Source organism: Seriola lalandi, unplaced genomic scaffold, assembly GCF_002814215.2.
Source record: "Seriola lalandi dorsalis isolate HSWRI2012SDOR001 ecotype SW California unplaced genomic scaffold, Sedor1 jcf7180002054983, whole genome shotgun sequence".
Taxonomy (NCBI): domain Eukaryota; kingdom Metazoa; phylum Chordata; class Actinopteri; order Carangiformes; family Carangidae; genus Seriola; species Seriola lalandi.
Genome location: NW_019525532.1, coordinates 359,901 through 377,865, shown reverse-complemented (window position 1 = coordinate 377,865; position 17,965 = coordinate 359,901). Strand labels below are relative to the sequence as shown.

General features: G+C 37.2%; 2 protein-coding genes and 1 long non-coding RNA gene across 3 annotated transcripts in view; 2 read left to right on the top strand and 1 right to left on the bottom strand.

Moving 5' to 3' along the window:
* The first annotated feature begins 662 nt into the window (after positions 1–662).
* LOC111647241 (uncharacterized) lies at positions 663–12,335 on the top strand. Its single transcript, XM_023396865.2, has 12 exons — positions 663–809; positions 884–962; positions 1,061–1,172; positions 1,280–1,392; positions 1,629–1,702; positions 1,809–1,934; positions 2,389–2,484; positions 8,415–8,546; positions 8,640–8,768; positions 8,902–8,942; positions 9,027–9,067; positions 9,180–12,335. Exons 2-12 carry the CDS (start codon positions 938–940, stop codon positions 9,464–9,466), a joined length of 1,176 nt encoding a protein of 391 aa, XP_023252633.1. The 5' UTR covers positions 663–809; positions 884–937; the 3' UTR covers positions 9,467–12,335.
* A 2,820-nt stretch (positions 12,336–15,155) lies between these two features.
* LOC111647170 (uncharacterized) lies at positions 15,156–17,204 on the bottom strand. The gene is made up of 4 exons (XM_023396781.2): positions 16,952–17,204; positions 16,558–16,658; positions 16,116–16,271; positions 15,156–16,031 (listed from the first exon to the last, which is right to left on the bottom strand). The coding sequence occupies exons 1-4, from the start codon at positions 17,175–17,177 to the stop codon at positions 15,576–15,578; spliced, it is 939 nt and encodes a 312-aa protein (XP_023252549.1). The 5' UTR covers positions 17,178–17,204; the 3' UTR covers positions 15,156–15,575.
* A 212-nt stretch (positions 17,205–17,416) lies between these two features.
* LOC147817244 (uncharacterized) overlaps positions 17,417–17,965 on the top strand; it is a 3,187-nt gene continuing 2,638 nt past the window's right edge. The window contains exon 1 of the long non-coding RNA XR_015436536.1: positions 17,417–17,573. This is a non-coding gene — a long non-coding RNA (uncharacterized LOC147817244). The remainder of the gene's footprint in view (positions 17,574–17,965) is intronic.

Genomic DNA, 17,965 nt, shown 5'->3' with positions numbered 1-17,965 from the left:
CAAATATATCTTAATTTGTTCACAATTCTTTGTTTTGAGTTTGCCTTTCCAGATGATTTGCCATGATTGTTCCATATTTTTGGTATGCCACCATAAATTCACAGATTGTTATGAATTCAAAAAGTGGTGCATGTCTGAGTTGTCACATGTGGAAGAGCTGGTCATCATAGCTAGCACTGTCGTGATCAGACGCCATAGATGTTGGGAATATTAGGTGACAAACTGTCACAAGTTAGTTTCTTCTGAAACATCCTCCTGATGACGCAGAATCAAAACTTTCTTTTTGTCTAGGCAAGATCTGAAATGTTTTGATGTTGGACGTAGTTATAGTTGAATATGTAGGCTACATTAAAATGCACTGCAGTTAATGTGCTGTGATTCACATCAGTGCTGCATTCATGGTATCAACAGCATGAAGCACCAGGAGACTACGTTTACCAGTCTTGTTCTTCTTGTTCTACTTAATTCATAACTCTAGTTAATTCATAACTGTAGCGTAAAGTGAAAATGAAAGTAACCCTTTAATAGTTTAAACAGTTTATTCTGTCAGTGATGTTTCGCCAAAGAATTAGACACACAAAGAAAAATAAATGTTTTCAGCTTACATCTTTCCAGGTGTAGTGAAATCATATTTTCTATCCCCTATCTGAACATTTAGGGCTGACGTGCTGACATGCGTCATCAGTGGGCGTGGCATCAAGCGAAAAAGAAAGTTCTCTCGACGTTTACTTTCAAAGCAGACAGCCTGTTCATTGTTTGCCGTTACTTATCCAATACAACAATGCAAACATAACTTTCCAATTGTGAAGGTAAGCACATAATCTTTTTCCGTCTGTCCTGCTTTTGCATATGTCCTCTTCTGATCCACTGTGTATATCTTTAGAGCATCTGTTTCAGTGGAGGATCTCTACGTGTACTGAAAATTAAAGGGATCGAAATGAGTTCCTCCCGTCAGAAAGGGGGTGAGATATTCGCGCTGTTCGCTCAGTTTATCATCAACAGCGACAGTATTAAGACACTCTGCAATTCATATTCATTATTAAATACGTGCTACCAACAGGTAGACATCTTGCAAAGTACCATGGCTTGTTGAACCAAGGAGCAACGTGTTACTTGAACAGTGTGCTGCAGGTGCTGTTCATGACCAAAGACTTCAGAGAGGCTGTGGAAAGGTTTGTTACAAAATCTCAACCATATATAATGTTTACCTTTATTTCAACTCAGTAAAGATTACAGCGCACTTCTGTATCACTCATGGCCCCCATGTGTTCACTTCCAGCTACAGCTGTGACAATGATTGTATGGATCGTCGTCTTAAAAGATTGTTTGATAAACTGAGGACAGGCAAAACAAACACACTGGATATCACAAAGATATTGTGCATCAAAAAAGGTACAGTAAACATTCCCTTCATGTTGAATGGTTGAACTTATTCTTTGGGAAATTGTCCCAGTTTACCAGCTAAGTTGCCAGTTTCATTAAATACACTAATTGTACGATTGTTTTAGAGTCAGTAATCCAGAGTTGATATTTTACCTTTAAAAGAGGCAGATGAGTCAGAAAGGTCAAAATGGTCATTTTACCATCCACAGAAAGAAAAACACGTTTGATTTCTTTTTCTTCCACAGTGCATGAACAACATGATGCTGCTGAGTGCTTTGAGAAGATTCTGACTTATCTGACCTGTGCTCACGCATCAAACGTATAGACTTAATAATAAACATAACATTTATTTCTAAAACCTAAGGATCTTTACATTATGTCAAATGAAACACTGTTCTATCCGTCTCTATTTGTTGTTCTTGAAGATATTCCAAGGACGGCTGACACACGAGAACACCTGCTCTTCATGTTCTAACAAGTCAGTCACTAATGGTCCATTTTGGAGTCTGCCTCTTGAATTGGTGAAATCTCAGGAAAAGACCTACACTGTGGTAAGGACAGATATGTTCCTATCTTTAATACATTCATTTTTTGCCAGGAGATATAATTTATACTAATTATGCCATGATCAATTCACACCATTCACATGAGATGTCAAATTGTGGAAAATATTTTATGTATTCAGCGAGACTTGCAGTATCTGTTTATGAAAGGCATGGATCAATGTGTGAAAACTTTGCAATTCTGTCAAACCAAAAATGAAACTACTTGAACCCTTTCTCAGAGTATGTTTTAAATACACCTGGGGGATGAGTCAGATTTGAGATGAATTAAGGCAGAATGGCTCATGTAAATGTTGGCATGACATCATTGTTTGGGGCAAGTGAAATTTGTTTAAAAATTTTCTCTTTGAAAACTATGTAGAGAATTGTGTGAAAATAACCTGCTCAGGTTTTTCTGCAATAGCAAATCTCAGGAACAAGAGACATTCAATGTGTTTTTCAGGTGGAGGGCATTTCCAAGTATTTCACAGCGTTGGCTGTCAGTGGATCGAATCAGATATACTGTGACGAGTGTGCTGCAAAATCTGATGCGACTAATGTAAGTTATGAATAACTTCTTTTTTATTTGTATAAAATAAACTTTATATATAGTGATAGCATTATGAGTTTATATTGTTAAATTTAATGATACTAAAACACATGTTGAGGTGATTATATGACAATGCAGTGTTGTACTGCATATCACATTTTGCAATAATCTTATTGTTATGGCACAAGTAAAACTGGTGATGTTATTTCTTGTTGCATCTAGGGGAATTAATTATCTCTAAGCCTTACAGCTATACCATCCATAGATCAGCCACAATATATACAGGAAAACGTGAATAAGAGAGGGTGCAGGTCTTATCTAAACCCCAGTAAGCTTGACTCACTTTGTGACATGTCATGAGCTGAACACTGTCAGCTCACAGCTCAGCATTGGTTTCAGTTAGTTTACCTTAACATGCAAATGCAGATATAAACTCAATAAAAATGCTTCAGTAATGATACATCATTCATCACAGTCTCACCAAGAGATCTCTTTGCTCTCTGCCACACAACAACTTGCATGCATTGGCATCTCCTTTCTTTTCTTCTCACTTTCTTCTTTGGCATCTGCCCTCAGACAGGTTCATATAGGGAAGACCTGACACTCTGCAACCATTTAAAGATGTGTGACTTCGCACTTCTGTCCCTTCAAGACAAAAATAAACAAAACAAAAAATCTGTCACAGGACAGATTATTAGTTTTTCTTCTTATAACATGCATCTTCCTGTGTTCCTTGTGTGATAGTATCACAAACACATGTTAAGTTATTCAAGGAAGTCCTACCAATAAGGGATTTGGTTGCACTTTATTTTATGGTGTACTAATAAGACGTAACAAGCCGTACTCTGTATCAAATTAGACAAAACTTTAAATAATATGTTCTTTATTAGACAGTAAACAAACATAGTTATACCATATTTAGACACCATAGGTTACACCTAAATTATGCTGCAAAGAGAAACTGCCTATAATTGCATATTAGATCCAGAATAAACAATACACTATTACACCAAATTATACTCTAATTAGAAACCAAATAGAAAAACCTTTATATGCTATTAGACACCATTTTCCAAGATCATAGTCTAATGAGACATAGAACACAATGTCATATCTGATATATCCATGAAGGTTGTAGGTAGTTATAGTTTCTACTTCCATATGTCACAAACATTAGGCTTTGGAAGCTGCCAGCACATTGCATCTTTATTTCCCACAGCAACACAAATTAGACTTCCTTAGAGGGTAATTAGGCGGCACATTACAATAAAACTGTAAAGTAAAATAATCCACCTGCATATTGTGGTTGTTTTTACAGTTTGTTATTGATAATTCAAACAGAGTTGTTATTGAGTAGTTCCTTCATTACTTCATCATTATATCACAATAGGTTCCTTACAAACAAATGAGACACAGCACATTTCCAAACAAGTGTTTTAATCACAATGTTCAGGCCACATATATATAAACAGATGATCACATCCACATTGTTTTCTGATGCATTAGTGATGACTTTGACTTAAAAATAGTTGCAATAAACAGAATATAATTTTAATTCATTTAAAATATTTAATCATGGATCTGTGTAGAAAGACAATCATATAAAATACAAACTGGTTTTATATTTTAAATATAGTCATTTGTAACAAAAAGCTCCGGAGTGACAAAAATAATGCATTGTTTAAAAATTAAGGGCACTTGAAGAGAAACAATATACTGGCCTTATACGGATGTTTGTCACACTGAAAGTTATCTTGACTGATCCAATTGCATATTTCTCCTAACAAATTTGTCATGCGTGTCTGTGGGCACAGCTGTAATGTTACAGTCCCACACTCCAGCAGAGATGGACAGACAGAAAAAAAAAGAAAAGAATATCCCCAAGCTGAGCGGGGGCGAAGCTTCATTCCAGCATCACATCGCTGGTCGCTTTAGTTTTTAAAACAGTTGAACAGGTACAGATGACTGGTAGTTAACACCAGTTGTTACGTGTGCCCTTGCTGTGTGGTGTCCTGTCCTCTCTCTCTCTCTGTTACTCTTCTGTCTCCCTCCTCCCTCTGCCAGGTGCACATCTGGGTGCAATCAGCACTCAGGGGGAGAGGGAGGGGCAGAGAGTGCAGAGACAGAGGAGGCACACACACACACACACACACACACACACGTGGACAGCGGTACCTGTGGTGAGGGTTCTTTGTCATCTTTTCCTTCCCCAAGCAGGGTTCTTTCTTCCACGCACGTTTAGGTGCTGTGGGGCTTTGTTATTTTAGTTTGTTGCATTAATTTGGGCTGGAGATGACCAGTAGTCCTGTTATTCGTTATTTGTACTGTTTAGGTTTAGTTTGGTTTAGGTAGTTGGGGGGGGGGGGTACCTGCTATGACAATGATCATTGGTGATTGGACGAAAGCACGTCCGTCTGTTTAAAAGGTGGGGAAGTCTGCTTTACGCCATACCAGGTAGTTCACGGCACGGATGCAAACATGGCTACTACAGAAGAAGAAGTTATCAGGCATTATTTTGATGCGGGGCATACATATGAGGTGATAGTTGACATGCTGTCCACCTTTCACTACATCACAATGAGTGTTCGCACTCTTAAGACACGGTTACGAGAAGCAGGGTTGTTTAGGAGAAAGAATTATTCCCCACTCGCACAGGTGAGACGAGCCATATTGACATACATTGCCACAATGAGGGCAATACATCTTTGTCACTCTTCTAAATGAAGTCCGCCCGAGCCGTAAACTACCTGGTATGGCATAAAGCAGCCTTGAAAATACCTGTTAAACAAACGGATGTGCTTTCGTCCAATCACCAATGATCCTTGTCATAGCAGGTACCTACCCTTTCTGTTAGTAATTAATGTCGTTGTGTTTCTTTAATGTCGTTGTTTTTGTTAATGTCATTGTGTTTCCTTTTTGTTGTTGTGTTTTCCTTTTTGTCGTTGTGTTTTTGTTAATGTCGTTGTGTTTCCTTTTTGTTGTGTTTTTGTTAATGTTGTTGTGTTTTCCTTTTTGTCGTGTTTTTGTTAATGTCGTTGTGTTTCCTTTTTGTCGTTGTGTTTTTGTTAGTGTCGTTGTGTTTCCTTTTTGTTGTTGTGTTTTCCTTTTTGTTGTGTTTTGTTAATGTCGTTGTGTTTTTGTTAATGTCGTTGTGTTTCCTTTTTGTTGTTGTGTTTTTGTTAATGTCGTTGTGTTTTCCTTTTTGTCATTGTGTTTTTGTTAATGTCATTGTGTTTCCTTTTTGTTGTGTTTTTGTTAATGTCGTTTTTTGTTAATGTTGTTGTGTTTTCCTTTTTGTCGTGTTTTTGTTAATGTCGTTGTGTTTTTGTTAATGTCGTTGTGTTTCCTTTTTGTTGTTGTGTTTTTGTTAATGTTGTGTTTTCCTTTTTGTCGTTGTGTTTTTGTTAGTGTCGTTGTGTTTCCTTTTTGTTGTTGTGTTTTTGTTAATGTTATTGTGTTTTCCTTTTTGTTGGTGTCATTTGCCCTTCAGGGCCACCGTATGATTGGGGTGTTGTGACAGAAATTGTAGTCCCAAAAATGCACCGGCATGAAATCTTCAAATTGGCACACGATAATCCACTTGCTGGCCATTTAGGCGTTAATAAAAATTTATGACAGTTTCCAGCGATGTTTCTTTCTGGCCAGGATTAAAACTGGACGTGCGCCAGTACTGCAAAACATGTCATGTGTGCCAAGTCTCTTGTAAACCAAATCAGATCATACCACCATACCCTCTTTATCCATATCACCCAGAGAGTCAGGGGGCAATTGAACATGGGGCGATAAAGTATTGGTATTGTTGCCCATTCTCGGTTCTGCTTCGGAGGCACGTTACACTGGCCCCTATGTAGCAAGGAAAAAGTGAGTGACCGGGACTAAATACTGTAGTTGCCACTCCGGAACGTCGGCGGTGAAGTAGATTGTGTCATGTTAACATGTTGAAGCCTTACCTGGGCAGAGAATCTGTCTCTTTGTCTTCTGTCTGTGAAGAGGGCAAAACTGTTATGGCGCTGTCCGGTGCTGAATTTTACTGATGAGGCTCAGTTTGCCGCGGCGCTGTCCAGTGCTGATCCCAGGGAGACACCCCTCGAGCCTTGTCTGATGTTGAGGATGTTGTTGGTCCGTCCAGTGCTGTTGTCCAAGGACGGTTGAAAATTTTTGAAATCCAAACTTAATGAGTATTTTCCGCATTTGACTCATGTCCAGAATGAGGATGTGGTCAGTCTATAAAACTTTCACGTCTCACGGGAGCGCTCTGCTTTGCAACCCCTGACACTTTCTTGCAGTACACAGTGATGCCATTTGGCGTGGGTAATGCGCCAGCTACATTTTGGTGCTTGGTAAACAGTCTTGTCGGGCTTGTCAGGATGCGAAGCATATTTGGATGACGTTGTGGTCTATTCGAGTTCGTGGGATGACCACATTCAGCAGCTTCCTGCAGTGTTTTGAAGGCTGCGTGATGCCAATCTCACACTTAATTTAACTTAAAAAGTGTCAATTTGGTCAAGCTACGGTGACATATGTGGGCAAAGTTGTGAGTTGGGGGCAAGTCAAGCCGGTGCATTCGACGCGACGGCCCACTGCATGGTTGGCCCATTGTCTTCCTTTCTTTGTTTAGTTTGGCCGGAGTCTCCAGTCCTTTTTGTTTACAGCGTTAGCATGCTTGCTTTTAGCTGAAATGTCAGCAGTCCAATACAAATCCACAAAAAGAGTCAAGGTCCGTGGGAGCGATTGGCTTTGCTGTAAACTGTCCAGAGTAAAATTGATCTGACCTACATTAAGGTAGTACTGCCACACTAGTAGCCATTAACTTTATTCTAGTGTTTGCAATTTTTTTTTTTTACTTTTCTTTGTTGAATTGAAGAATGACAAACGTCCCATGAAAAAGACAGCCAATTAAGAGGCATATTTTGAACTCGAAGCTAATTACTTAAAATTTCGACTCATTAATAAAATGCCATCTACACTGATTTTTTCAGTGCGTACACATTAAGATCCCTGCATACATTCACAAATCTGAGTACCCACATCAAACAAAATGAGACACAAACTTACAGAGATACTGTTTCACAACATTTGCAAACACTTTGTGTGGAGAGTATGATAATACCTCTACCCCACAACTACAGGCAACCCAGATGAGAGTTTCAATATATTTATCAACCCTCATCACAGGGCATTTTTAAGGAGATTTTCTTTAAAAATTAGAGAATCACAGACTAGAGAAAAGTGAGGGGATCATATTCCCCCATGCCTAGAACAAGCTCTTGACTTAACTAGCCCTACTACAATAAGCCACCCCATAACCATCAACTTTCTCAGCTGTACATTTTTGGTTACTTACTTCACCTACATTCATGTATATTTCTATTTAATGGGGAAAAACTCATGACTCTCTCAAATCAAATTAAAACTAAAACTCTATCGTTTTCTGCCTACTTATTAGCATCCTATAGATAATGCTAATGATAACTCTACCTACTGAGCACTAAACTCTGTAGATGAGGGTACTTCTGAGTGGATCATCACATTCATAAGGTGCACACTAGCTACACCTGGCAGTGAGCTCCTTTTAATGACCTTGTCATTACTAAAGGTATTATGCATGAAGAGGATACCAAATGGAGAGTGGATTGCCCCTCCTCAACTCACCAAGGGGTGGGATTGTGGGTTGCCCTGCTAAAAGTAGTACAACAACTAACAGAAATGAAACAGCTTAGAATGAGTGATATACAGTTGCTCAGCTTTTCAAAAATGCAGTAGTGACAATTCTCTATGGCCAACCAGTCTACAGTGATTTCATTTTTCAAATGTAAAAGAAAAAAATATACTCAGTGTGTCATCTTGCAATGATTGTTTTTTTGTTTTTTTTTGCATTTATTGTACTTTATTGCTCAAACTTAGCAATTTATTTTATTGTATTTGTGTGTCTCAATTAGGAATTTGTAATAAACGAGCATCCAGAAGTTCTGACGCTGCTGCTGAAGAGATTTAAGTTTGACGACCGTCGCATGGAACATGTGAAGATAAACTGCAGTGTGGAGGTTCCCTACACCCTACAGATACCAGAGGTATATTGTATATACATTTTACTATTTTATCACAACTCATTATTTTTTATTTCCTCTTCCTGATTTCTGTCCTATTTTTCCACTGGTGATCAGAGTCAGACGTATGACCTGTACGCCTTTGTGGATCATTTTGGAGATCTGAGAGGTGGACATTACACTGCTACAATCAAGTCCCAGGAGGATGAGAGATGGTATAACTTCAATGATACCACTGTCACACCGGTAAGACTAATCACCTTTTCTTCAGTGTTATTGATCCCAAAGCAGCAGTGCTTCAACACTTAGTTGTGCAGTCAGGTGGTAGATGGTAAAAAATGATAATAATGGGGAAACCTGTTATTCCTTTCACCAACAGCTTCGTTACCCGCCATTCCAGGTGCATGACAATAAGAAGAGGTAAGACTTAATTTGTCTTTTTTTCCCCACCATACATTTGCTGAATATGACAATGACCTTGCCTTCGCACATTTGTCCCATCAGATCCCAGAGTGCTTATCTTCTTTTCTACAGGAAAAAGAAAAGTAAGATGCCAAACTTTTTCATTAAGCTTACTGTGGTGTGGTTTGAATGATTGGGCGACACTGATAGTCTGTCAGAATTGATTTTATCTCTCTCTCTGGTTTACCTTCCCAGTGCATGCTGCAGACGCTTTGACTCAAGACACCAGAGACGCGTTGACTTCCAAAGAGGAAGATTGTGGCAAACAAAGACATGAGAAGATAGACAGAACTGGAGCTGATGGCGGGAAGAAGGCAGCATGTACTACAAAGGGTGTCACCTCTGCTCAGTCTTATACTTCACATCATCAACAAAATCAGCAACAGAGACAGGAGAAACAGATTGTGGGAGAAGTTCATGGCAAGACAGGTGGGAAGAGAGGAAAAAAAAAAAGGCAAAAAACAAAAAGAGAAAGTCGCTAAGAAAAGGAATGGTGAGGGAGATGATATTACCAGTTTCTCAAAGGCCTTAAAAGGTTTGAACCTGAAAGACTGATCTTCTATCTAAACAAATTCACAGTCAAAATCACTGAAAAACGAAATGATCATGGAAACAGAAAAGGACAGAAAACAAGCACAAAGTACACATTTTGTCCAGGATGATGAAAATTGTTAATTTGCAACACTGCATGTTCGGGTAATCCACAAGATTCTCTTATTTTTTGGTGGACCCACAACGAGCAGTGCCATTGGAGGACAATAGATGTCACAGGAAAAGTAATAAACTATTTTTTTAATTTCATATTTTAATAGGCATTAAAAATAAGAATGTATGTATTCCCAGTTTTAAATTGCCTTTTCAAATAGTTTTTCAAATTTTATTATTTATTCATGAATTAAGAAATGTATTTCTGAAAGGTTCATTTAATGAGTGTTTATGCTGTTTTTGTTATTATTGATGGATTAATTGTTCATTTATAAATTATTTTTACAATTCTATTTTCATATTAAAATATGAAATTAAGGAAGTGCTTTATTACTTTTCCTGGGACATCCCTGGTCATCCATAAAGACCAGACCTATAAACACCATTCTCCATGACTGATTACCTGACTCATTAAGTGATCAAGTTACACCATTGGTCAGCCAGACGAGTGTTGGATTTTTCCCATTAGTCACTGCCCTTTCAAAACGAATTGGGGCAAACAAGCAGTATTGCCAACTTGATGCCTTTGTCGCTAGATTAACAGTTTGTCCAACCTCTTCAGTGACTTTAAAAAAACAAAACAAAGGCACAACACTCTACTACTCTGTTCAGTCGGTGGCAGAGAGGCGGAGCAGCCGTTTATTACCCAAACGGAGGTAGAAGAAAGATATTCTGTTGCTTCTAACTTTCTCCTTGAGCTATAATTTTGTATGTAAATTTAGCCAAAATCTTCTTTTCTGTTGTCTTTAATCTATGTGTTTGGTGATTTTGATAGACAGCGCTACTGTTATACAACAAAATGTTGTCACTCTTAATGGCCCATGAGAACAGCTTTATTGGGAATTGGGCTATATTTAAATACTGTATATGTGGACACAGAGCGAAAGAGAGAAGTCAACAGACAAAGAGCTGATACCAGCTGACACTGGGCAGAATAAAACTGTGACGCAATGATGTCATTGGTTTACAGGTTCCACAACAGATTTCAACTATGTCCTCAATTTTGTATTTACCATACGCAGTCCAGCCGGATGCTAGATTTGGACCTCGTCTTGTTAATAGATGCTAAGCCATTCTGCACTGTACTTGATAGATATGTCTATTCTGACTGTCTGTAGATAGCACTCTTTGTTTAGTCTTGTTCAGTCTGTTTAACAGATCACCTTTTCTGTTTTTTCGTTAATGTAAAATACATAACTTCCTGCTTGCCACAGGAAACGAAAAGCAAATGAAAAAGAGAGAGGGTTGTTTCAGATAAAAGTGTGGATTTATTCCATCAGTTTGTAATAGAAAGTAATGCAACGAAAAGGACTTTAATGACTTCACTTGTTGTTCTCACTTTCTTCAATTTTGCAATTTATACAGTTGAAGTGTATTGACATTTTATTTTTTAAGAATACTTTTTAAGAATTGTTCAGAGATACATAAATAATACTGGATGTAACATATAAAATGGTTTCAAACAAAAGATTGTAGGAGGAAATAAAATTCAAATGTAAACTTGACTAGATATCTAGATATCTTTTAGTTTATGTGTAGGTTACTACATTATTATTATTATTATTATTACATTATTAAATTAGAAAAATAAATATAATGTGAAAGAAATAGAAAAAGAAAAGAATTATTAATCGAAGAGGCCCACTGCTCCCTTCATCCTGTTTATTCATCCGCTAATCTTCAGGTCAATCAGTGAGTTTGCTTTATTTCTGTGTCTCCCTCTGGTGTTTTAGCAGAAAATCCACACTGTAAAAAAAACAAACAACTTATTTTACAGTAGTTTTCTGTTTTTTTAAATTGTGTACAAAAGTCTGTAAAATTACAGAAATTATCCGTGAATTAACAGCCAAACTTTTATTTTTAGCATTATGCCAATAATAATGAATTACATTTATATCCCATTTTTGTAAAGAAAAATTACTGTATTATTTATACAGTTTTTTCTGCTTTCTTAAATTACATACAAATCTATGTAAGAAGTAATTATCTGTAATTAAAAATGTAGCTTGTTATTATAAAAGGTTAATGTCCATACTAACAATTAAAAGTTTTTCTCTGTAATTTTAGGGGTAAATCATTAGTTTTGCATTTATGTGCACTTTTACATTCAAACTTTGTAATTCTGGATGCAAATGTGGGAAACTTTTTTTTCATTACATCAAACATTCAAACTTCAAACAAAAAAAGTTTGAAGTACTGGAACATATCCAAGCATGTACTGGAAGGAAAGCAGGAAAATGGTTTATCACACAACACACAATCACGCACACTCACACACATTCAAACCTATGGACAATTTAGAGTCCTTGATTAATTAAACACAAGGAGAACATGCAAGCAACACATGCAAGAAAGAACCAGGGTTGAAGCTGAACCCAGGTGCTTCTTGCTGTTGTCTTCCTGCCTAGACTTTACTAAGCTGTGTATTTGTGTATGCACCATATACCATAAAAGAAAACAGTACAAATTTGACAGTGACCAATTCATTTGCTGTGGCCACCTGATTCATTCAGCTCAGGGAAACTTCTTCAATAAACTAGATATTCGGTCATTTTGCAAACACTAAAATATAGTATTCTATATACTGTACTCTGTGTTTTTGTCTGTGTAAACCCATAGTTATCAATAAAACTTTACCATACATTATTAATTTTTTATTCATACCCTACAAAAACAATATTTGACCTAATTGGTCAAAATTAAATAACCTACAAATACAACTAAATACACACATTTCTTTCATATTTCAAAAAAATCATATTTTCCTATTGTTGCTATGTTACCACACTGAAACAAATGCTATTGGCTGTCTCATCGTGAACATTTGAACATGATTGGTTGATCTGACTGTCATCAAGGCAACTGGCCACTGACAGCTGTGTGCGCCTCTCACCGGTCAAATTTGAGAATAAGTGTTGAGTGGGAGTGCTGCTGCTGGCCGACGGCACACCTCACTGCTACTAGGTCTGCCAAATTGTTATTTTGAGCGAGTTTGAGATGTAGGTTGTTAATGGAGAACTGGAATATTAGGAAAGGTTGGACAGAATCTGTTTGGTCACCTAATAAAAGTTAAGTGAATTTATATCCTGCAAAAATATCAGGTAAGAAAACATTTACTCCATTATCTTTGTGACTTTGTTTGAGTTCATGTCGTTTATTTCGGATTAAGTAATGCTATAGACGGATAAACAAATGTCATTAAGTATGTTTGTTTGTACTGTGTCATTAATTTGTCCATAATAGCATTAGCATTTTTTTTCAATGTAGAAGTAGCTAATTTTACTGAGTGTTGCTAGTATGTGTTAATGTTGTCAGCTGGTTTAAAGCTTAGACGAACTTGGCATGAGAGGTAAATGAGTGAAGTGAATGAGTAACGTGACTGAGCAAACTGTCTTGTACACACTTGTACACTTAGACAGAGAGAACCAGGAAACACATCGAGGAGCAGAAGTCTCCCGCGCAGCTATCGCTTGGTCTGGACTGTTGTCTCCAGCTTACCACTCATGGTTCCCATCGCCGGGCATCACCCAGTCCCTCATTGTTCACCCATGTTCCAGATGACGACTCAGGGATTTGTCATTAATAACTAACATGCTGGTGGTGTTTCTGTTATTTACCCCATCTTTGTTGATACAAATGGGTTGGACAAAATAATAAAAAATAATAGAAACTTGAAAGCCATGTCTTTATGTAGCAGTAGTTTTGTGTTGGCATCGGTTCCCAATATTTCACGGTTGATCCCTATTGCTGTTAGTCAATTTAGGCTAATTCTGTCCTTGATTAATGAATGTGTTATTCAGTTAATACCAAGCAAAACACCATGAATGAATGAATCCAAGTTTATTTTAGGTTCTATGTGCTTCTATACAGTACATAATATACTGTACGGAAGTTATTAGTAAGAAGCATGTCAAATATTCAAAGTTACAGCTCTGAGATATAACTGAATATTTTTTGGTGTGTCCAACTGTATTTAACACAGCCAAGGACCCACAGCAGTATATCACCTGTAACTTCATAATAATGCTGAAGAACCAGGAGTGACAATATATCACCAGGTGGTGGGGAACAGAATGAAGTGTTTCTGGTTTAAAAGCACCGTCCTCCAGCATTTAGGAAATGGAAGGTCTTTAGTTTGGTTTTAAAACATTGATGGGGCGAGTCTAAGATCAGCAGGTAAACTGTTTTAGGTGCATAGATGCTAAAAGCATCTTACTACACTTTGAAGATGCTCCAGGCACAAGGAGATTTCCAACTTGTAATCTGCTGGGAATGTAAACTAACAGCACGTCTGAGATGTACTGTGAAGCCAGACCAGCAAGTACTTAACTTAACTTTTGTTATTTTTTTCCAAGCAGCTGACTAGGGAGTGTGTGAGCTCTATCTTTCAACTGGTGTAAAGAACAATTCAAGTGTCTTTGCTAGTTTCGGACTGATGCAGTTGTCATTTTACCATCCAGTTCACACATTGTTTAAATATCCAGTTGTTTAAATTGACCAACAAAAACCTGGTCTTAAGTAAATGGCACAATATTTCGCCATTATTTTAAGGGCACATTGTCAATATGCGCCTACATAGGTGCAAAATTTGCAAAACATGGAGGTTTAGGTTAGGGTTTTGCTGGACTGTAATTAATAACAACAACCAAAAGGTGGCAACATTGTCCAGTAATTGAAAGGTGCGTTATTCAAATGACTTTGGATCTTATATGGAAATGAGAGTTGTCCTCATTGTCTTGGTAGTGAGTAATAACAGCAACACCAAATGTATCCAGTAATTTCAGTTCTTTGAAATGAAAATATTCCAGACTTCAGTGAGATGCAATATTTATCTTCAGTATAAACCAACAGAGTTGTTGCTGTACATAACTTACTATTTTTTTAACCTATTTTTGAACATCTATTACTATGGGTACTGCAAGGTTATATTTATTAAAGTATTGTACTTAATAACAACTTAAAATTGCACTTATTTACATTTTATGCTATTGTCTACTCTGCCAAAGTCAATTTGTTTTTTTCCTATTAGATTTATTTGAGACCTATAATTAATGGTAACTTATCAGATTCATTTTCCATCACTGTAAATGGTTATTTGCTTCATTTCACCAATATATCATAATTAATATGACAATGAGTTATTGAACATAGAAAATGCTACTTACTGCGCCATCATGAGCGGATTCTTGGTCCTCATTTGACATTTATTCTGTTTGTTTTACATTTATTTTATCTATTTAACCCCAGAGTGGAGAGATGCCAGGGTTTAGTTTTCTTCTCTGACAGGAGATCATTTCTGTACCCTCATTTTTAGATCTTCAGGCAAACCAGACTTTGCTGCCTATAGCAGTAGGTATATACTTTAAGAAGATCTGTAATACTTTCTGACTTCACTTCCCTAACATTGCTCCTAACAGGTATTTGCATTACTGGTAAAACAGAAATAATTTTTTCAAACCAATAGTATATAGCCTATCAAATTGTTTTTATTTTACACAAAAACAACAATGTTAGGAGAGTAAACAAAGGAGCAGTAGAGAACACAATGATAAAAGAAGACCAAAAAAATGAATGAATAAAGAATCGAATAAAGATATTATAGAAAGCAAAATGACATAATTACATACTGTAAGATCGTCCTGTAAAATTCCATGTCACCTCAGGCACTTCCTTATTGATTATTGGTAAAATGATTGTGACAAAGATCTTTCAAGATGTAGCTATAGTTTATAGCTTTTGATCATTTAGAATTTCAAACAAAAAAATGTATGAACATATCACCCCTTTAATCAATATAAATTTAATTTACAATTGGACGCTTTATATCAGACATTTTTAGAATTTTTACAACAATCTTTAGTTGATGCACATAGAGTCTGGATTAGATTATTTTCTGTTCCACGCAGGTATAGAGGTCTGTCTGGGGGCAACACCACTGGAACATTGTATGTAATGCTTACTTGTTTTCAAACAATGTACTGTCCGCTTCAGACACACAAAACAAAACTCCACCTTACATCTGGGACAGACGATATTTTTGCAATTCGTGTTGTCATGTTCTACCAGTTCACCACATTTGGGACATGCACGGATGGAGGGACAGCCAGTGACCCCTCTCACGTCTCTAAAGGTGATGTCTGGGCAGATTCTCAGTGTTGTTAACTGGGTGTTTTCGCAGCCATCATTTTCACAGCGGTCTCGTAGTTGGATTCCAGCTTCACATTCCCTCAAACACTGCCAGCAGAAGGCATAAGTTCTTCCTTTGTTTTCTGTGCACACTGTGCATTGGACACTCATGTCTGTGTGATCCTCTCTCATCACAAGAGACTTGCAGCCAGGACACTGTTATGAAGTAAATAGAAAGAAAATATTTATATTTGTTTTTAATACCAGTAAATGAAGTTTGTGAATAATGCATTTACTTACTGATTTAGCACCCATTGGATTCTTGACATTGAGAAACATTTTCTTTTCAAAGTATTCCCTCTCGCTGGGCGTTAGAAGGGCCATTTTACAAACCTCCTCGTATGGCCACTCAACATTACAGCCATGCATGCCACAGATGAATTTACATGCACCCTCCTAAAAGAAAATGGAAACAAACAAATCTTCACCGACCTCTTCATAAATTATACATGATCACTGAAGTGTAAGATTATTGCACTAAAATAATTCCCATTTAAGAAATTAACAGGTAGTTTCGAATACGATTACGATATTTATTGAAATGTTATTAAAATGTTTGATAACCAAAATAAATCTTGCAGTTCCGCATGCATTTAACACACGCTGAGTCGGCTACCGTATGAGTGAAATGCCTGAAAAGTTTGAATGCGTGATGAGGCTGATTATATAAAGTCATTAATACCTTGTCCAACAATCGGCGACACCACGCACTGAGAGACATGGGAGTGACAGCGTGGCCACAGGACATCAGTGCTCTGCGAGACTTGAAGTCTTCACAACAAACTAAGACATAAGATATAAGACACTTTAGTCGTCATTGAAGGGATACAACGAAATTATGTTTGGTGCGTCTCAGCACAATAGAATAAAAAATAAATATAAAAATGAAGGCAAAAGAAGATAAATAACTGCGACAAACATGAGTAATTAACCGAGATATTAAAATAAAATACAGTAGCCTATGGAGTATGAAAAAGTTAGACTAAACAAGTCAGAGTTGTATACAGCATATGTGATGGGCCGTATGTATCAAGGTCACCACATAGTAGACCGAAATGTGAGAGTTTGCAACTCACAGTCTAACTCGTCCTTTCTATTGACGAACCGAAGCGTCGAGTCCTTGGGATCGTAACACTTCTCCTGTTGCTGTCGTCCAGCGTTTTGATACCTTGGCTGAATTGTCACACGTTGTTGTCCGGCGGTATAATTCCCCCGAGGGCCACTTGGCGCAGTTCCTTCATCATCATCTTCGTCTGAGTCAGAACAGCAGCACGGGAGTAAAGTTGACAGCACGCAACCCATCTGGACTCAGCCTGTTCACCGTCTTCTATGAAATACCGATGGATTAAAATGTAATTCTAATTTCGTCTGCCAGTAGTGATTTCACAAAGTCATGTGATCATAAGCCGCTATGTGACGCAAATCGTTTCTTACTGACGATAACCCGAAGGTGATGCGTACGCCCCTTTCAGCTCTGACTTTTTGTGAACTGTTAAAGTGGTTTGTACCTCAATAAACACATTTGATCATCCGATACATACCGCTGTCAGACTAGCTATTGGCAAATGGGATTCCAAATTAAAGTAAATGGACCCAGAGGGCAGGAAAAGATCATCGACCTGTGCGAAACTGAGGAGGAGATGAAGAAAGTCACTGTAAAGCAACTAAAATATACGATACAAAAAGAACTACAGATAGGTATGTTAAACTATCTCCTTTATTAGAACTACGATATGCTACTGTATTATATCACTGCAGGGGAACTAAAACAACTAGCCTAATTTATGAAGAACTAAATATAAATATAAACTAGAAAATTCCAGGGAAACTGCTGGGATGAGTACATGATTTATTTCCAGTGTTCAAAGGTCACCCTGATCATATTCTGGTTTTGAGAAATGTCTTGATATAAAAGACTCTGATATAAAACAATGTCACATCCCTCCATCATGTATTATGTGGGAAATATCTCATATTCTGTGTTGTTTTTTTTTTTTTAATAAAACGAGGCAACATTTCTTCAAACTGGCATTTAAAGGGTTAAAATCCTGAAAACTAATAAACATTTGGTAGGTTTGAGCAGAACTGAA